Here is a 21,605-nt window from a genome sequence, read left to right on the forward strand (position 1 = left end):
AAAGCCGCGGGCGGAAAGCTAGTATCATATATTTCTATCCATTGTTTAAAACTAAGTCACATATTATTTAAAAACATTTTCTTTACCACTTAAAACTATTATTAGTACTATAGTTTATTTAGACGTGTGTCTAGCAACATTTGCTAAATGTTTATAGGTAGACTTGTGCTTAAATTTTTGGAATATTAATGAGAAAAATAAGTTGGAATCTTGGGTACAAAATTAAACAAAACTATAAGAGATAGATTCTTTATTATTAATAATTCAATTTAAAAATAGATTCATTACAAATACAATATTTACAGAACAAAAAAAAATAGGAGTTTCAGATTTTACAGTCTGACCATGTGTTTAAAAGCTTTTCTTGGAGGGATGGTGCCTCGCACCCTCAATCTCCGCAAAGCCTCCCGGAGATGTTTTGGCTGCAGAGGTCCCGCTTCACCAGAAGTTTCCAAGACTTCCAATGCTATAAAATAAGAAATTTTTATGAATTAATAAAATTATTATTACATTAATGAGGTCCTATTGAGATAGCTGATTTCTAGACAGCTTAAGAACTTGATTAATCGTATTTTTTTGTTTGATTGTGTGATGAAGATGTGGTTACTCTTTTAATATTTGTTAAATATGTACATTTTGAATAAAAAAAAATTCCAGTTCGTATTTAAAGATTTTTAAATATTTATAAGCATTTTAATGCTATAATTTTTTTTGACTTTAAAGTTCAATATGCAAACCTTCTTCAACAACCTCCCCAACAAATACTTTAGCAATACCAGACATTGCGATAACAACATTCTGTCCAACTGAACAGCCTGTTATCGTTTGCATCAACCTCTTTACAGCTGCTTTTGGGAATGCTGCACGTCTGTACATTTCATAACGGTTTAACTGTTCTTCCGTAAAGTTTGATACCAATACTCTGGAAACAAATTTTATACATAAAATTATACATAATAATGACAAACAGCAAGTTAACTACATCTAATTATATATATTTATTTTAATATCTGACTATATTTTATAATATAGATTAAAACTGTTAAAAAAATGTCATTTTAAGATGATATTGTTTAGTTTAATCTATATAATATATAAAAGAAAGTCGTGTTAGTTACTCCACTTATAACTCAAGACGGCTGAACCGATTTAGCTGACAATTGGCAGGGAGGTAGTATAGAGCCAGGAGAAGGACATAGGATACTAAATATGTACCACGGGCGAAGCCGGGGCGGACCACTAGTATTGATATATTACAAAGGACACAACATTTTATTGGTTGAGCAGTAATACAGTTGAATAGAACATTTCCATTGAAATCTTTACTTACTGCATCTTTTCCCTCTCTTCCTCTTCTAATTCCTTCTTACTCTTCTTTTCCCTTTCCCTTTCACTTATTAACATTTCATCTGTTGTTTGGTAATCAGCATTTGAGTCATTCTGATCAAATTCATTCAAATTATTCATTGAAGTGTCTCTGTTTAGTTCACTTGTTGTGCTTTGATCAATAATATTGTCAATTTGACTTTCTTCTATGGTCTGGTTTGTTTCAAACGAATAATCATTTATGTATGATTCATATTTGTCATTATCATCAACAAATGCATCCGTCCTAGTGTTTAGTATATCATCTGAACGCTCAGTGTATATGGGACCTAGTTCCACCTCCTTGTCTTGTTTAAATAAATCATCTGAATATGTATCAACATTTTGTGTCTGAATAGTTTGAGTGCTCTCTCCATAATTTGTTAATGTGGCATCTAAAAATAAGTTTGTTAATTTATTATCATAAAATATACACACCCAATACAGATATAAAGTAAGAAAACCTTAACTTAAACAACTTACATTCAGGTTCATCTTTGAGGAGACTTTCTTCAATTTCTAAAGACAAATCTTGAGAATCCCCTTCATTTGAATCACTGTGCTCCAATTCGCGAGCCAATTCTTCCTCTGCAAAGTGAAATTTAACAAGGATTCACATACATTCATGAAGATCAGTAAATGGTTAAAGACTGTTATAGAACTGTATCATTTTTTAGTATTTTATTAAGAACAATTGTCTCACGGCATACCTCTTAACCTTTCTGCCTCCGTTAAAGCGTCGCTGCTATGATTATCAGCCATTGAAATCTTTTAATTGTGCATCAAAATATGAATATAATATTAAGTTATATGTAATAATACGATTTACCGAATTAATATCGTATTATAAGTATTACAGTGTTATATTATGGTTACAAATATTGGTCAATGGGTATAAACTACCAACTGCGTTTATTTATAGAAATTTATTTAGAACAGTGTACAAATATTTGTAAAAATAAAATTGACAAAATACGATTTGTGAAATTGTGAGCTGCTTATTATGACAGTTGACACAGGACACTTGGCATATATGTGACTGTGTTTTTTTTTTATTATGGTTTTCACTCCGAGGGTTTTCATAGCAAAAACATAATAACTTAGATCTAAAACTACGTAGGAACTAGGATCTATGTTTACTCTTTTTATCTCTGAGATCATTAAATTTTATCTATGAATGAACCTTACGAGCGTAGACAGAATCCAATCCTGTCTGAGCAATCAATACCTGTGTAAATGTCAGTTGGATTGGACAGGTGACAATGACAGCAAAGCAGTTCTGAATACCAACTTCAGTCTTCATATTTTGCGAATTACGAGTAGTTATAACCAATAACTTATAGTCGGCCAGCGAACGCGATACGAATTCTTCTAGAATAAAATAAAATAAAACTGTGTGCTCTGGGTGCGGACAGAGAGTTCCATCATGAGTGCATTAATGAAAGTAGCACTGTCGCGTAGCCCAGCGTCATTGGTATGTACTTCTCTAAATAATACGCAAATTATTTTTTGTTATGTAACACAAAAAAAATAAAAATAAGTTCCACTGTTGTATATTTCGATGGGCTGCCATTACAAAATGATGTCGCAACTCTTCATAAAAAGGTTTAAAATCGATAATTTTGGACTTTTCTGAACGATAACAGGTTACGATGTGTTCTGATGAATGTGGAATGTGGATGAAGCTTAGACCGAAAGCTCTCTTTAAAGTTAGCTCATTATAATCATTAATTCGTAAATAACTCAATATATGCAAGCAAAATCAGTAGAAACAGTAACTCAACATTTTTTTAGGCTACGCATCTCTACCGAAATCTACACTTGTCTGTGGGGGGTGCTACGCCCCTTAAAGAGGCTTCATCAAATTCCAACGTTACAAAGGCGTATAATGTAATCGATCACCAACATGACGCCCTGGTTATCGGCGCTGGTGGTGCAGGTCTTCGGGCTGCTTTTGGTTTGGTCCAAGAGGGCTTCAAAACAGCTGTAGTCACCAAACTATTCCCTACAAGATCCCACACAGTTGCTGCTCAGGGTGGAATAAATGCTGCCTTAGGTATGGTATAAGCAAATACATATCTTCTTATATATATAAAAATGAATCGCAAAATGTGTTGGTAAGCGCATAACTCGAGAACGGCTGAACTGATTTCGATAATTCTTTTTTTATTATTTTCCTTGAAGTACGAGGATGGTTTTTATGTAGAGAAAACGTAAATATGTACCACGGGCGAAGCCGGGGCGGACCGCCCCGTGGATAATATTAATGAGACATTCATATTCTCTCTGTCTCTATGTATAATATATTATAAGACCAGGTGATGATAATTACTATTAACTATGAATTACGAGAATTGTTGTGGAACAAATTTTTTACTTTTGTTATTTTTTCGACGCAATTGCGCCGCCCGGCATCAGAGCGGCGACGATCATTACGTAATTAGACTCTTGCAGGATCAAAAAACTAGTACAAATCACTGATTTTATTTATGTTATCATCTCCAGGTTTATTTGTAGTTTTAGTTGTTGATGTAATATAATAATACAGGCATGTTTTCGCAAATCGTCGACAAGGGCCTAATTTGCATGTAGTGGTAAATGTAATAAAATTTGTTCTTTTCAGGTAACATGGAAGATGATACCTGGCTATATCATATGTTTGATACAGTCAAAGGTTCCGATTGGCTTGGAGATCAGGTTTGTAAACAATTTATTTATCACATATGACAACAAAGAAAAATAATAAAGAACTCATAAGTTTAATTTCTATAGAGAGTTCATTAATATGCAATTAAAGTTGATACTTACTTGCTGCAAATTGTTGTAATATATTTTTGTGAATGGTGAACCTTTATCATCCAAATTATTAAATAATGTTAATGTTCCATACATAATTCAAACAAGTAGGTACATAATATTCAACATACAATGAATAAGTTCTTTAAATTAAAGGCAATAAAACTACAAATGAGATAATTTCTTACAGGATGCCATCCACTACATGACCAAGGAGGCGCCTCATGCTGTAATTGAATTGGACAACTATGGTATGCCATTCTCCAGAACACCTGAAGGCAAGATCTACCAAAGAGCTTTTGGTGGCCAGTCCCTTAAGTTCGGCAAGGGTGGGCAAGCCCATAGATGCTGTGCTGTAGCTGACAGGTATATTCTTAACATAAAAAATAGATACATTTTGCATTGTTTATTTAAATGTCTTGCTCACAAAGGTATTCATTTAAAAATTATATAACATCATCTTTATCTTGAATTTAAAAGCATAAAATAAATAAATAAATAAATATTAAAGGACATTATTACACAAATGGACCTAGTCCCACAGTAAGCTCAATTAAGGCTTGTGTTGTGGGTACTAGGCGACGATAAATATAATATTTTATAAATATATATATATATATATATATATATATATATATATATATATATATATATATAGATATAACACCCAGACCCAAGAACAAATAATTGAGTTCATCACACAAATATTTGCTCTGACCGGGGATCGAACCCGGGACCGTCGGCTCAGTAGGCAGTTACTTTGCCACTGCGCCAACCGCGTCGTCTCTATAAAAGTGTTGTGCTAACTACTAGCAGACAAACAATATATGAAATTCTACATGCAATAGCAATTATGTTATATAATGATAACAAATACAAGTAAATAGCTTTAAAGCTTCAATTCGCAGACTTATAACAGATTTCTTTTATTATCTTATCACAATTAAAGTAATCTCCCATAATATATTAAGTTATGTTGTGATAACTGTGATGACTGATATGCTTAGGTTATTTGATTACATTACTGATATTGTCAGTCTGTCTATCTGAATGTCTTTGTCAATGACAGGTTTATCACAAAGACTAGCTCATCGCCCGCGGCTTCGCCCGCTTTGTCTCAAACCTAATATACTAGAACCTTCCCATTGAATCACTCTATCTATTAAAAAAAACCGCATGAAAATCCGTTGCGTAGTTTTAAAGATTTAAGCATACAAAGGGACATAGGTACAGAGAAAGCGACTTTGTTTTATACTATGTAGTGATTAAAGACATAATGTCAAGAATTATGTGCATTCTTTCAAGATTAAAAATTTAATCTAACTTTAATTTCTACAGATAATATTTCTTTAGAATAATATAAATTTTAGTAGTTTATTAATTACTCACATACTTTATAAAAATAAATATTTATATTATGTATATACTTTTTGTGTATCTCGAGCCTGCTACCTGAGTTGCATTGTAGCAGCATATGCTATTTATCTATCTATGTACCAAATTTCAAATTGTTCCAATCAACTGGTTTTTTGAAGTGAAAACTTCTTTAGCGGTGTTGAGCACTTTTCCTGTAATGGGTATAAAATCTTAAACTCGCGTCAGGACACGTGACCTGATCGAAAAAGCGTAAGACAGATGGATATCAAACATGCTCAACTTTCAAAATACTCAAGTTTTCACTTCTGCCGGCACTCCCGGAGTGCAACCTGTCTTTTTTTTTGACAAAGGACAGCAAACTTTAAAAATTATAAATGCAAAAGTTTGTAAGAAACTTTTACATTTATAATATTATTACGATAGGGACACATTGAATGTATTAGAACTGACATTTTTTTTTTCTTTTTTAATCCAGGACTGGTCATTCCCTTCTCCACACATTGTACGGCCAATCTCTACGATATGACTGTGAATATTTCATTGAATACTTTGCCTTGGACCTTCTCATGGAGGATGGAGTGTGCAAAGGATGCATCGCTTTAAACCTCGAAGATGGAACCCTACATAGGTAATTAATTAATCTATGTATCTCAAAGGTGACTGATATAGTGATCTATCAACGCACAGCCCAAACCACTGGATGTATCGGGCTGATATTTGGCATGCAGGTAGATGTTAGGACGTAGGCATCCGCTAAGAAAGGATTTCCCGAAATTCTTGCGGGAACGGGCAAAACGGGGATGCACGTACAAAGTCGTGGGCGGAAGCTAGTTATTTATATTTTACTAACAAATAACAAACATGACTTTGCAAGCATTGTCTAAAATTAACAAGTACTTTTTTTTAAACATCTTTGAAAATCATTAATTACATTAGAACAACAAAATCACAATCAGTACAGTCCTTTTTTGAGTTAATTGCGAACAGACAGACAGATGCAGCACTAGACTTTGTTTTGACATGTAATTTTTGCAAACTAATATGTAAATTAAGTCAAATGCATTTAATACATAGTTGTTTATACAATTGCATTCAATTTAGTATTAATAAACTAGTTTTACAATTCCAACACCTGTGTTAATATTTTTGACTAATATCACTATGGTGTGAATGAATACTGCAAATGATAAAAAAATACACATAGGTAAATATTTAGTTACTAGCGGTCCGCCCCGGCTTCGTCCGTGGTACATATTTACGCTTTCTCTACATAAGAACCATCCTTGGACTTCCACAAACATTAAAAAAAAAGAATTATCGAAATTGGTTCAGCCGTTCACACGTGATGCTGTGACAACGCGAAATGGGTTTCATTTTTATATACATATATAGATTTGTTGTACATGCAAATGAAATTGTTAATATATTAGTAATTCAGAAAACTATTGACATGATCTCTTTGTGGAACGCTAAATATCTTGTCATTTATTATAATGAAAAGGAAGAAAGAAACTGTATATATTTATCTTTAATAAAGCAGTGATTCTGAATCCGAAATAATTTCATACTCTAATAACCAATAGTTAACACAACAAAATCTACATTTTAATAGGACTCCCTCAGATAGAATTTTATAAAATTACAGGTGACATACATTTATGATATTCTATCTGAAGAATTTCCTATTTAAATAAAGATTAAATAATATATAAACAACTAGTGGTCCGCCCCGGCTTCGCCCGTGGTACCTACATGTTTAAACTATCCTATCTCTCAAGTTGGATCGAACTGCACATGGTGTGCGAATTTTATTATAATCGGTTATGTGGTTTAGGAGTCCATTGAGGACAAACATTGTGACACGAGATTTATATAATATATTAAGATATCGTCCTGTAGGTTCCAAGCGAAGAACACCATATTGGCCACAGGAGGTGCAGGCCGTACATACTTCAGCTGCACGTCCGCACACACTTGCACCGGTGACGGTACAGCTATGGCCGCGAGGGCTGGTCTACAGAACGAGGATATGGAGTTTGTGCAGTTCCATCCCTCTGGTTAGTATTAGTCAAGAAGCTTATCTATACTAATATTATGAAGCTGAAGAGTTTGTTTGATTGTTTGTTTGTTTGAACGCGCTAATCTCAGGAACTACTGGTCCGATTTGAAAAATTCTTTCGGTGTTGGATAGCTCATTTATCGAGGAAGGCTATAGGCTATATTATACCATCACGCTACGTCCAACAGGAGAGGAGCCACGGGGGTGAAACCGCGCGGAGCGGCTAGTATCTAATACACTGGAGATTTCGGTATGAACATTAACATGTAACAAGAAAATATGACGTTGACGATATGACGTTCGCCTGTATGTTTTTTATCCCTTTCACACCTAACTTGGCAAGTTGGTGTGAAAGGGAAAAAAAAACATACAGGCGTCATTCAACGTCATATTTTCTCGTTACAAGATAATGGTCATAGTGCAATCTCCAGTGTATTAGATATAAGCTTCTTGGTATTAGCATGTCTGGTTCACTACATACAAAAGACGATTAATGCCATCCGTCTACCAATAGATGCCGCTAAGTGTATCATTTTAACCAGCAAAAAATAAAATTAGATTTAATTGCAATTTCATTGCTTTTTATAATTTTTTACATACTTTTGTAAATGGAACCTACCTATTTAATTTAATTTTCACTCGATTTTAACTAATTTTACAGAAAAGTTTATATTCAAAACAACGCCATCTCATGAAACTACTATAAACAAGTTATTCTCCTCCGATTTGGCGATGCTAAACGAATACTAGATGGCACTAAGACGTTTTTACGTTACTTTTCACGTTTTTAACACAGACTAATAATAATATCACAGACCACAGACTAATAATAATATACTACGTTTTTAATACATAACCTCATTGCCTTTGCAGTACCTATAAAAAATATTGTAAATGGGTTAAAGCCGTTATTAATTATTACCACAGACTAATAATAATATACTAGTTATTACTAACTGCGTTCCTGTAGCGGCTTATATTAGGTAGGTACCTAGTGTATTGATCGTTTTCATACGAAAAATGAATTGTCGGAAAACTTGCGAGATTGTGTGAATATTTGATTGCAAGATCTCATTACAAAATAATATACATAATACAACCTATACTTAAACCGTAGTAAGTATATTATTTCTAGTCACATTTAATTATAAGTATATAAATTATAAATAAATATTAAAGGACAATATTACACAAATCGACCTAGTCCCACAGTAATCTCAATTAAGGCTTATGTTGTGGGTACTAGACGACGATAAATATAATTTAATATTTTATAAATACATATATAGATAACACCCAGACCCAAAAACAAATAATCAAGTTCATCACACAAATATTTGCCCTGACCGGGGATCGAACCCGCGACCGTCAGCACAGTAGGCAGTTACTTTACCTCTGCGCCAACCGCGTCGTTAAGAATATCAAGAAATCATCATAATGATAATAAATCGAAACTAAAGTTAAATACCTACCTACGTCATCTTGTTTTATTTTCTAAATAATCCTATCAGATTACCTTTATATGAAGTATGAACCAAAAAGTTTTGAGATTTAAACCGTAGAAAAGGTTTTGAATGATCCTTTGCGTTTTTTTTCTTTATGCGCCTAAAATTAAATATTTCGACATCGATTCCCATAAGAATGAAGTATTTTCCCGTTATAAAAAGTAGCCTATGTTCATCAGGTAGGTATAATTTTTGCTTCGAATGGTGAAATAATTTTTCAAATCAATCCAGTAGTTTCGGATCCTATTCAATACAAACAAACAAACAATCAAATCATTTCTGTTTTGTAGATAAATACGAAAGTTACTCCGTCATAGTAGGACAAAATAGAAAATAGTGGGACCACGAGAAAATAGGTATTCCCGCACGCGTCTGAACCGATTTTGACGGAAATTTCGATATACATACACGGTACATACCTACGTTGAAAAAGGACATCTCAATTTTGTTGCATAAATAGGATTCAAGGTGTAGGAACAGGGATTAAATAAGGCACACGCTTGAAGCCGTAGAATGAAAGTTGGTAATTTATAAGATTAATTTATTGTAAAATAAACTACTTCATTTTACTTAAACATACCTATTCTATTTATCATTCATTGACTTATCATAAACTTTTGAGTCTAGTTAGGTACTAGTACCTATTATGTGAAAATTTTGAAAAAAATGTTTTCTTTAGGAAATTATTAGCATTAATTACCTTGTCTTGTCATTAATTTATTTACCTACTTGGTAATAATCGGTCGAACACTTGTTTAAAGTTTATTTTCCTTGTCTTTTCCAGGTAATCTAAATTATTTAATTTTTGCAGTAGGTAATTAATTCATTTCGGCTTGAACAGACAAGGCCATTAGGTGAAGCGAGATTGCCAAATATGGGTGATCTGTAGATTGCCGTCCTGCTGCCGAGCGTTCGCGGTACGGACGCCGCGCTGTTGCCGCACCGTGCATTTTGTATGAAAACAAACGACCGGCCGTGCGCCGTACGACCACATATTGAGTAGAAAGACGGAACAGAGACTAAGCTTCTTAAGAACGTGCAAAATTGTTACCTATTTTGGTAGGGTTGTCACAATAGGTTAAGACAAATTAAACAAAACATTTGTTAAATAGTTTTATAATTACACACAATTACATACATACTTACAAATGTTAAACTTGTAATAATAATGAAAGGTAAAAACACACCGTGTACAATTCTCTTCTTATTAAAAAAAAATTATTATTAAAAAAACAAAATACCCGACTGCACACTAAAAAAAGAGTAAAACAAGCCCCACAATAATATTGATCAATCAAATGCTAAAAACTAATTATGTAATACCGTTTAAACAATACCTATATTAAAATACACTACAATATGTGTTCGTAATCGATAGTTAAATAAACAGAAACTTATTTTGAATACAAATTTACTGAATATAATTTATAAATGTTGATGGAAAGCATCGCAGGCGGGGACCAACAGAGGCTTATTTATAGTCATTTCGGTTGTGCACCATTTAGCAGAATTTTCGTTGGTGGCGGTCAAGGTGGTCCCCGCCTGCGATGCTTTCCATCAACATTTATAAATTATATTCAGTAAATTTGTATTCAAAATAAGTTTCTGTTTATTTAACTATCGATTACGAACACATATTGTAGTGTATTTTAATATAGGTATTGTTTAAACGGTATTACATAATTAGTTTTTAGCATTTGATTGATCAATATTATTGTGGGGCTTGTTTTACTCTTTTTTTAGTGTGCAGTCGGGTATTTTGTTTTTTTAATAATAATTTTTTTATTTATAACTTTTTAGCTGTTTTTATTTAACGAAAATGTTGTAGATGTAGAAGACTATGTATATGTAAGTACCATTTTAAATTATTTCGACGACATTTGGCTTTAGATTACGAGTGATGTTACTCCGCAACATAAATTTACCGCCAATCTGGGCTGTTGGTAGTGAAGAAGAAAAAGAATTAGGTGAGTCATTACTGCTGAAGATCCCGCAAACGTTTAAGTTCAGTTAAAGAAAATTCGTCGTGGGGCCGGTCCAACAGCTTTTTTGGGTCAAGTGTTTTTATTGCTAACCCAGCAAGTGTTTTAACACGGCTTAGGGCTACATAAGCCTGGCCCTTTGCAAACACGTTTGATAGGTCCACGACAGCCCGATCCAAGGTGGTACCTTGCAGTTTGTGTACCGTTACAGCCCAACAAAGTATCAAAGGCAGCATCCGACGTTCAATCTTCCCTTGTCCGCGAAGCGCATCAAAGTCGACAGTGGAGGGCTCTATGCGAACCCCCACACCCAATTCATTGCCCTTAACAGAACGATCGTCGAACTCTACGAATACTGCCTGCGGTAACTCACCTGGTTCTAACTGCTCTCTGCGAAGAGAAGGCCACTCAATTCTTCTTATGATACCCATAGCACCGTTCACCAGACCGTGGTTTACATTGATGTTGCGGCGTAACATCACGCGAGATCCAATTCCAATAGTTAGTGTGCCGAGAATGCCCCCTGTTTTGTTCGGGTCGTCAGAAATGTATTGTTTGCGAGGGCACTGACCGTAGGTTTTAGCTTCTAGGGAGATGTCAACAGCGTTTATTTGGTAGAGCTTTAACGATTTGCCCAACTTTTTAGTCATGGCTGAATTATAAGCATCGACTTGTTTCGTAGTAGGGAAAATTCGAACTGCCTCTCCATCGGCAAATGGACCCTCTAGTGGAATTCTGCGGCTGTCCAGGATCTCAAGTTGGTCCATCGTTAACTCACCAACACGAATATTATTGAGAATGTCCACAAAGGTATTGTCTCCTGCCTGTCTCATATTCTGTGGCAATTCACAAAAGCTGAACAATTGCCACAGATTTGTTTCACCAGTTAAGTTCGACGGCTGTCGGAAGCAGTAAGAACCACCGGTGATTCTGGAAACTGGTGGTAACTGCATGAGATCTCCAAACAAAATTACATTGATACCACCAAAGTTCCCTTGATCCTGTTTTAGTTGCTGGAGGCGAATGTGAATGTTTCGCAGTGTTAAGTAGGGCACCATTGATATTTCATCGATGATGAGCCAATTTATATGCCTCCACTTTTGTCGCTCCCTTTGCAGCCTTTCACCTGTTAGTGGGCGTAATGTTTCATTTCTTCCCTTTTCAATTGGTAGCGCAAAAGTGGAATGTAGTGTAGTTCCACCGATTAGTCTGGCTGCTACTCCAGTTGGTGCAGTAACAATCACGTTTTTACCTATTTCAGTGTTACTCAACCTACGAATTTGTTCAGTCATAACTTTTAAGGTAAATGTTTTTCCGGTACCAGCTCCTCCAGTAACAAAAACTAGTAACGGATCAGAATTCGACACGTCCAATAACTTTTGGGAAATTTTTTGAAACAGTTGTCGTTGACTCATGTTCAATGAAGCTACAAATGTTTCAAACTGATTGTCTGGCATGCCTATGTCAGTTGGTTCATCTTCGACTTCTTCGATCATAATATTATGACCGCCGTCGTCGAGTATGTGTTCAATAGGCTGAACGTCATTGTTGTCATTTGCGTCATCGTTTTGTTCCTCAACGGTTCCTGCTGCCAAGTTTTCTGCCACAATGCGGCTTATAGCTTGTTGGATCTCAGTTTCCCACCGCATCATAGTTTCGGCGTCAAAACCTTCTTGCAGCGGACGTAGTCGATGCCTTTTGGCCCAGAAAGCTTCTTTTGCAGTATTAAAACCATCCAACAACTCTTCCTCTGCTCGGAACGGAATATGAGTCAGGACCAATGAGTAGTAATATGCTTCTGGGTCTGAAGACAGCGTATAATAACGCGTTCGGAGTATAGCTGGACGTGTCCGCTTTTTCATCCTACCTACGTTGTCTAATAAGGTAATGTATCGACGACTAGACACGTCCTCATCCTCAGCATCATAGGCATCAGCATCTTGTTCATCCTCCTCTGTATCGTTTCTAGTAGAGACAACCTCGTACCAAATCGCAAACTCACCTAAACTAAGTTGCTCCAGAGAAAGAGGTCTGTGAACGTACCTATCAAATACATTTTTGTACGGTTCGGAACTTTCTGTGTCAATCCTAAGCATTCGGTATCTTTGTTCAGGCGCGCAAGTGTTTACGAAAACACATTTACGTGAACTATCTCTTAATTTTAAATGACACAATCGAAACGCACATTCGTTGGCAGAGACTTCTCTGTGAGACAAGATTGCGTTTTGGATAGCAAAAACCAGCCGTCTTAAGTTGCTTCCACCGCGGTCTCTTACAGCACTTATAGCTTGCCTTATTGATCTAGAGACCTCTGCAGGTTCAGCTTTTGAGATATACTTTGAGATGTAGTACGCCACACCTAAAGCTGACCCGCAAGGCTGTAGATCAATATTGGCGCGCCACAGTTTTAATAATCTCGAATTGTAGCAGTTTATCATGGTTTCCGAATCTGTTCTTTTTAATATATAAAATCTTCCACCATTTCTCATTGCTTGCTCGTCGTCTAAGATTGTAGTGTTTTCAGACACTGGTCTCGGGAAAGCGAATCTACAAACGTTTCGGTTATTTTTGAAGCATGTTTGAGTGTGTCGATGTGTTTGTAACTGAACGACTAAATCATGCATCTCTGAGTCGTCCTCAGCGTCGGGAACCTCACACGTGACAACACGCTCCAGCAACTGAATACCTTCAGGGGTGTCAAAAGCCGGCATATTAGCACACCATAAAACCATGTGAACGTGAGGGCTACCTCGTAGCTGAAATTCTATGCGCCACCAAAAATCAATAATTTTCTTTCCTAAAATCGGATCCTCTTCTCTTCTCAGCCTAGTAAACAAAGTGTTTAGGCGCAACATAAATTGTCTTGATAACGTGACTGGGTAAGACTCGACAAGGTGCTGCTTTTCAAGGAAGGTCAAATCTTCAAAAGAAAAATTTGGGCGGCCATCGGCAACTAAAAGGGCTTTTAGCATGTCGGGCCAATTTAAATCGTTACAAGAGAGAGTAAGATACCAATGAGGAGGACCTAAATTTTTCACCATGGCAAGAAGATCCGTATACGCTTTGTGCCAGTACGCGGACGTGCCACGTATGTTGCGCATTACCAGGTGCACATTTTGTACAACATCTGTGGGCTCAGCTCCATCCTGACGCAACCGGCCACAGACTGAAACATTTTGTTGAGCCTTGCAAAGTTCTACTAACGAGAGGGCGTAAAATATGTACTCGTTAAATTGGAACCGTTTGTCATTGCTCATCACTCGAGTTTGGTAGTAATCGAGCGGTGTTATTGGAACGGGTCTTTGTTCCCTAAGCCCATTTCGACCATCTGGGAATAACCTTATCCACGCTAGCTCTTCTGCTCTTTGCTCTCTCAAGACGCTGACCGGGGGCACAGTTTTCCGTTTGAGTTCGTAGATAGGTATTGGTCTCTCTTCTACGGTATTAGCGTTCGAAACAACTTCGTTTAGATCTGGAATATTAGTATCAATCGGCATAAGAGCTGTAGTAACAAACGCGTGTTCTTCGTGAACAGGATCACTGCTATTCAGATTGCCGTCGCTAACTATCTGAGTGTCGTGTTGTTCATTCAGTACTGGCGATTCATTTGGGATGACCAAGGGTGTTGCATTTATAGCTGTGATACTATACTGCATATCTCGATGGCCTCTTACCTGTAGTGCAACAGCAAGATGTTGACATAAATCGCCTTGATTTGCAAACTTCATCAACATGGAGGCTCCTCTGTTAGGTGCAACATAACCTTTGGGTCCCCGAGAATGTGAGTCGAATAAGTAATATTCTGGGATCTCGACATCGGGAGACTGATTGCGTTCGACGATTACTTTCATTACCGCCAATGCAATATTTGTTTGACATGTAATAATTCCTTTATCGTGTGTTGTAAAAAAATATTCAATCCCCGAAGACAAATTAGGGAAGTATCCTTCAAGAACGTCAGATGGCGCACTCGAGTTAACAACTCCAACGACAACATCGGGCTGTATATTTAATTCGAATTCTGTAGCGGCCACAGAAACTGCGGGTAATAGCTCTTCAGTATTTAAAAATTGCGGTCTGTTTGCAAGTCGTGACATGCACCTGTTGAAATATGTATTACCAGCTAATAAAATTCGATCCAAGTCAGATGGGGCCCATTCATTTAATGGTTTGGAACTGGAGTAGGCGATAGCCGTGGCGGCATTAGCCGTGCACTGGCGGCCACGGGATTCCTCTTCAAACCGATCACTGCCTTGGTGAAAAGACCCACGCAAGATGTGACGGTCATGTCCCAAAGCCTTGAAGTGATTTTCTTCTTGATTGGCGCCATCTTGAATTTTAGTTTTGACCTCATATTGGTTAATAGATACCCCAATAACCATGAAAATGACACCCATCACGAAAAAAAGTCAAATTTTCGTCGACGCCATCTTGAATTGTTTTACCCCACCAATCTATTCAACAACCCATAAAAAAGAGCATCTGAAAAGTATCAAATATTTCAAATCACGAAAACGACAGTGCACGCACAATAATGTTTTTCTAATTCATTTTATTTTTGGGACAAGGAGCGATACACCCGTCCTTCCAAGAGCGCTTCTGAGCGCGGTCTGACGACCCGCGAGAGCAAAATGTATGAAGAAATCGACAAGTATTTTTAATTTAGCTAATAATTGAAATAAAATTTTGATTTAGATACAAAAAAATTATCAGAATCTATAAAGGACTATATTATATCCCTCAATAATTTATAGGTAAGAAGATAGATTAGGCTTTTAATTTTCTTAAAATTGTACCGTTTTAGAGCCCATTTTTTTGCATTTTATGCGATCATTGTGCTGGGAAAATCGTATTTCAGCGACAATTTTGTATGACGTCGTACAATTTTTATAAGATGATCGTAGATCTGAATATATTATCTTTAAATTAAGATATTACTTTGTTCTCACGTGTAATTGCTTTGAGTTAAAATGGTACCGTAAAATAGCGTTTTTTGTTAAAAATCGGTAATAGCACCCTTTAATAAATGAAAATTTGATTTGATTGAATATAAGTTGATTTAAGAAATGTTAATTAGTAAGATAATATGAACATATTATTATTATTTTACGGTAAGACTGTTACCCGATTGTCTCAATAAGTGCTATAATAAAAAAAATAACAACGTGTTTTATTACAGAAATCATTAATTACTTTATATACATTTCCTAATACGATATTGGAATTATATATAATTCCAAGGAAGATTATACATTTACTAGGATATTAAAATAATTTTTTTTAATAATTAATAAAAAATATCCTGTCCAGGATTTTTCCAGTCAAACCATTTTTAATACACTTAATTTATTATAAAATTGGTCTCATTCTATTATCACGCCGTTGCATTTCGACTTATATTCGGATCTTAGACCACTAGTAGTATACAATTCCTTGATTTCATACATTTCCGGTAACATATACATAATTTCATTTTATTTATTTACATTAAGTAGGGTGGATGTACCACTAGTTGACCATTTAAGCGGTTTTATCTTTAGCTATATATAAAAAACGGCTTATTTGTTTTACGTTCAATGTTATTTTTGGGACACAGATAATTGAATACTCACTGCAACTATTGTTCTTAGTATCAATTTGATAACCTTTAAAGGTTTTATGAAAACTACTCTGAAAGTTACTTCTGCTAAAAGTACCATTACCTGACCACTGATCACCAATATCTGACCATCATTACTCTAAAAGTTGACCATTTTCAAAATGAATCAAATGTCCTTTTTTGAACATTAGTTTTGTTTAATAAATAAAAAAGTCTGTAGTTTTTTTATTAAATGTTATATTCTATCAATAAAAGGATCTCTACGCCAACTTCAGTCTCCAATGTAGATTGCATGACAGGCGCAACTTTTCTAGTTTCGTGGTCCATACATCTCATAAAGTCTATTGCAGAAATGTTAAATGGATAAATTCCACACTTGGCAAAACCATTTTTTACTACAGTTGTCGTGTCGTTTTAATAGATGATGTTGCTATACAGAAAAAACAATAAACTATCATCTGGGGCTGCCGTATTTTCTTAATTGGCGCGTATATTTGAATTGCGGTCATGTATTGGCGCTTGGTCAGCTAGTGGTACACTGACCCTATATACATAATTACATACTGATATTATATCTACCTATACATATATATATATATATGTATATGATGATATACATATATATATGTATATATATGTATATCATGTTTTAACTGATGTATTTATTTATTAGTATTTATCATATTAATAGAAATATATCTTTCACATAATATACTCATGTTAAATTATCATTATATACAATTCTAGACTGAAACTCCAATAGTCACTTGGGGTCACTGAAAATCAGTGGTGGTGAGGTATTAATCACCTTGCCATCATATACTGAGTTGGCTCCATTTGTCAGGTCACTCACTGCCACATTACAGTTCTTAGGAATAAGATTATTTTTATTTAATTATTTTTCTTTTTATTTCTTTTTGTTTTTCCTTCGTTTATAAATGTATCTCGTGTTGTGATCTTGACAATAAATATGTTTTATTTATTTATTTATTTAATGTCCCTTACTGCATGCTTTTCATGCAGTTGTCCGCACAATATGTATTGTGGTCTTTGTCCATACACACTTTCTCCAAAGCCCCGCTTTGGTCTTGTTTGATGTATAAGCTCCTGTATATTAGTAAAAGTTAATCAAATATTTAATTCTTATTTCTTGAAATTTGGTATAGTATTCTTTGTGTGATACAAATCAAAACCAACAGTCAGGTTAGGTAGACTACAATTTACAAAACTGGCAGGGTTGCCATGCAATGGTTGGTGGTTAATGAAACACTTGACTCGACTGTAAGCTTGTATTGAACTGCTTAAACTGTAGAACAACAGGACTATATATTCTAGACGCACACATACAATAGATTACACACTACACTGTAAACTGTAGAATTAATATTAAAGACATAGTTCACTATATATTTTGTAGTCTTTGATTATTTATACAACAGACTAGAAATAAATACTATGTATGCGATTATACCTATTCTAGCCATCCATTTTCGTGTTCCTTAAAATTAAGTACATCTTAGTCAAAGGGCAACTTATTGTGCCCTTGCCCGTAATGCACTCATAATAATTTTAAGTTGAATGTTTGTCATTCTTTATGTACCAAACACAGTCACGGCCACGGCGCACATTCCATTTTACTGGTATTAAAACAGATGAAATCCTTCATGATCCCATATCCTTCTTAGTAGCAAATGTAGAAATCCATAATCCATAAATCCATAATTGTGTCTACAATGTTTTTGTGGAGAATCGTATTTACATTTGGGATGGATTAATTCTTCTCCTCTCTTGAACAAATTTGTTATTGCGAACGTAAGCAATAAGTCTGTAATAAAACAATCTTATATTGGGTTACAAATCCAGAAACCAATCATTAAAAATCATGTTTGTAAAAATTTATGTTCAGAGAAAATATCAGTTTACCATATAAAGCTTATTTTCTGCCTGTAGATTCTACATAACCTTCCATCAATCATATTTAGCACTTATTTTTAAAATATTAGTCAACAATTAAAAACGAAAACAAACAAAGCTTCTCGTTTTGGTTTTGACAGAATCTCGTAAATAAACTGAACTAAATAGTAAATACCAGTCATAATAATGTAGGTACTCTGTGAGTCAGCTTTGTATAATAAAAAATCCGAGTAGGTACAAAATCAGTGTTGCCAACTTTTTTTTTCGAACCCACATATTGGAGCCTCGTGGCCCACCAGAAATCCACTAAAGTAATCGGTCTTTAAAACCACCAGAAAAAACACTAAAAAATATCCAGAGACATGTAAATATTGAATGCCCGTTGGCGAATTTTTTGCGAGTTATTTGTAAATAACATCTATTTTGAACTAAGTAATTTTTATTTTTGTTACAATATATGTATTTAAAGATCATCTTCAGAAGAATCTTCTTCTAGAGTTTCAGTATGTGAAGAATAAATTTCTATGAAAGAAATTTTTGTGTGGTTTCGGCATATTTAATGTAAAACCCTTTTAAGGTAAAACTATATTACTTCACAAAATTAATTAAAATACGACAAGCTAGAGGCTACCGCGCGGCCGCGGCATTACCAATACCGACTGATTGTTTATACAGATTGTTTTTGTACACAAATATAGAATGTACAATGTACATATAACCTTTTGAATCAAATCATACTTTAGATCAATAGTAATAAAGTCTATAATCAAAAATATTCAAGCAATAGACAAACAACTTTCGGGGAATTCCCGTATGTTCGTTCTGTTACCAACATGACACAAAATCATACCCTTGTTTCACATAGTTCAAGTCGTTCTTTTTGAGTATTTATGTAAATCTTTCTATTGGTTGAAACTCGTACCTTACCACTAATTGAACTCATCTAAACCACTAGGAAAATCCACCAGCCACTAAAACCAATATTTGTCCGCTAAATGGGGGAGCTAAACCACCAGATGTAGTGGAAATTCCACTGAGTTGGCAACACTGTACAAAATATTATGTTGACAGTTGACAGTTGTCAAGTGTGACGCCAAAGACTTGAAAATAAAAGGTACGTGTACATATATTTACATTAGTGCCATCTAGTGGCTCTGGAAGGAAAAGAACATCAAGTCTGTGTTTAACGTGCCATCTAGTGTGTTAAAAGCAAAATACCAAGAGATATAATCGAACATGTAGTACGTTTATTCCCCACTGGCGCTTTAATTGCGTAAATTTATAGTGCATATTTTTTTGTATGGAGTGAACCGTCTGTTGTATACGTAGTATATTATTATTAGTCTGTGGTATTAGTGTTTTTGAAGTGAAACTTTTTTAGGCGCGTTGAGAGTAAAATTTCAAAGTCGCGACATGGCAATACCATCACGTCATGGAGTAAGGCGAAGATTTTGGTATTGAATCTTGTCAAAGAAGTTTCATTTCTGACACGTGTACCATTTGGGTATAGAAACATATGCAATAGTATTATGTTGATTTTTGAGAACTACTGTCTTCATGGTTCGATAGATATTGAGACATTATTGGAAAAAAAACAACAATATCAATAGGAAAATTAGGTAAGTATGATTTGAGCAGACCGAAAACATATAGTTTGTGCACTTCTATCATTCTGGTTAGTGAATACTCGATGTATTTAGTGAAAACGATAGTACAAGAAAAGGTACACAAACAAAAAATTATGTAGGTATAATCTGTGAAAAATTCCACATTTTTTTATATATTATCACAATGAAGGTGCAGACATCAGAGATCATATATTTATGATAAGATAAGATTAGAGACACATTTATTTGTATAGTATTTACTATTTATGTCGTATGTCTCGAATAACAAAGCTCTCATTTTGCTTAAGCAAAAAAAATTGATAGTGAGTAATTTTAGTCGACTAAAGACTCGAAAGAAGAGCTCTTCTTGAAAGTCTTAATATAAATATATGCAAAATGTACTTATGTTAAGAACTTAACGTAAAAATTGATTTGGAAAACTTGGGAAAATATTTATTTACTTTGACAAACTGTACTTTATTTGATTAATAAAACTTCAACACCCCTATGCATCTCTATAATATGTATGGTTATCAGAATTAAAACTTAAGAACCTATCTGCTATAATATTTCCCGTTTATACACAAAAAATTCAAGGTTTGTTGTTTAGGATTTCTCTTGCGAACAATGATTATACATCTCCTTCTTTCTTGATAATAATGATATAACGTTCTTGACTTACAAATTGAAAAGCAACAAATATGTGATGTAAAGATTAAAAATATTTAATAATAATCAATAAACTCATTTCACCTTTAATATTTCGAGTTATCGTTTTACCAATTTGTGTATAGTTTAATGTTCATTTTTTTGTCACTGTTAATTAGCAGTAATGACGCTAAATGGTTTCATTGTAAGCGTTGGAAAGTTATTCTATCAATTATGTTTATTATGCAACTATTTGAGTTTAGTCTACTGAGTATCCTATGGAAATTTATTTATCTTTAATAACGTTAATGTAATAATGTTACGTGTTACCCATATATGACTGTATATTAACAACGTAAGATTCCTAAAACAACAAACAACATAGACATCATAAGATTGATAAATCAAATCAGCTGATTTTATTCATCTTTGGATAGTTATCCAAAGAAAAAAATATTATTTATTTATTTATTTATATATTTATTTATACATATTTCCTTTACATTATATACATTAAATAATTAATAATGTCATGGATTATATTGAAGTAAATGGTGTTGCTTTTTATGAAATAAAAATTTCAGAAAAAAAGACGCTAAGTAAACGCTTGCATGTAATTCAATGAATATCATTTGTGTACATAATCATGCCATAATAAAGTGGTCTATTCATATTCAAACAAAAGTGACATTGAGATCATATGATATAATCGCTCTTTAGATAAACAGTATCAATGATTGATGAATTAATTTT

At 34.4% G+C, this 21,605-nt stretch overlaps 2 protein-coding genes and 1 long non-coding RNA gene across 3 annotated transcripts in view; 1 reads left to right on the top strand and 2 right to left on the bottom strand.

The window, feature by feature from the left end:
• Positions 1-235: 235 nt before the first annotated feature.
• On the bottom strand, positions 236-2,363 carry Taf11 (TATA-box binding protein associated factor 11). The gene is made up of 5 exons (XM_089705798.1): positions 2,076-2,363; positions 1,849-1,953; positions 1,331-1,760; positions 738-922; positions 236-466 (listed from the first exon to the last, which is right to left on the bottom strand). Exons 1-5 carry the CDS (start codon positions 2,125-2,127, stop codon positions 333-335), a joined length of 906 nt encoding a protein of 301 aa, XP_089561924.1. The 5' UTR covers positions 2,128-2,363; the 3' UTR covers positions 236-332.
• Positions 2,364-2,641: 278 nt separating this feature from the next.
• Positions 2,642-21,605, top strand: part of SdhA (succinate dehydrogenase, subunit A (flavoprotein)) — a 41,236-nt gene continuing 22,272 nt past the window's right edge. Inside the window, exons 1-6 of the mRNA XM_089706006.1 lie at positions 2,642-2,839; positions 3,160-3,421; positions 3,989-4,062; positions 4,352-4,527; positions 6,014-6,166; positions 7,438-7,595. Of these exons, the coding sequence (XP_089562132.1) occupies positions 2,792-2,839; positions 3,160-3,421; positions 3,989-4,062; positions 4,352-4,527; positions 6,014-6,166; positions 7,438-7,595 (871 nt within the window). The 5' untranslated portion in view covers positions 2,642-2,791. The remainder of the gene's footprint in view (positions 2,840-3,159; positions 3,422-3,988; positions 4,063-4,351; positions 4,528-6,013; positions 6,167-7,437; positions 7,596-21,605) is intronic.
• Positions 17,331-19,940, bottom strand: LOC149481034 (uncharacterized). Its single transcript, XR_016316933.1, has 2 exons — positions 18,607-19,940; positions 17,331-18,508 (listed from the first exon to the last, which is right to left on the bottom strand). It is a non-coding gene; the product is annotated as an uncharacterized LOC149481034 (long non-coding RNA).

Source organism: Colias philodice, chromosome 17 (genome assembly GCF_061535455.1).
Source record: "Colias philodice isolate Cphi_HAF_F1 chromosome 17, ilColPhil1 Martin Lab GWU primary, whole genome shotgun sequence".
Lineage (NCBI taxonomy): Eukaryota > Metazoa > Arthropoda > Insecta > Lepidoptera > Pieridae > Colias > Colias philodice.

What these genes read in the sequence shown, in the direction of transcription:
- Taf11 (XM_089705798.1), bottom strand. Translation starts at nt 2,127, where the DNA reads ATGGCTGATAATCATAGCAGCGACGCTTTAACGGAGGCAGAAAGGTTA. An exon ending in GGAGGCAGAAAGGTTAAGAG is followed by an intron (nt 1,954 to 2,075) that starts GTATGCCGTGAG and finishes TTCACTTTGCAG; the next exon opens with AGGAAGAATTGGCTCGCGAA. An exon ending in CCTCAAAGATGAACCTGAAT is followed by an intron (nt 1,761 to 1,848) that starts GTAAGTTGTTTA and finishes ACTTATTTTTAG; the next exon opens with ATGCCACATTAACAAATTAT.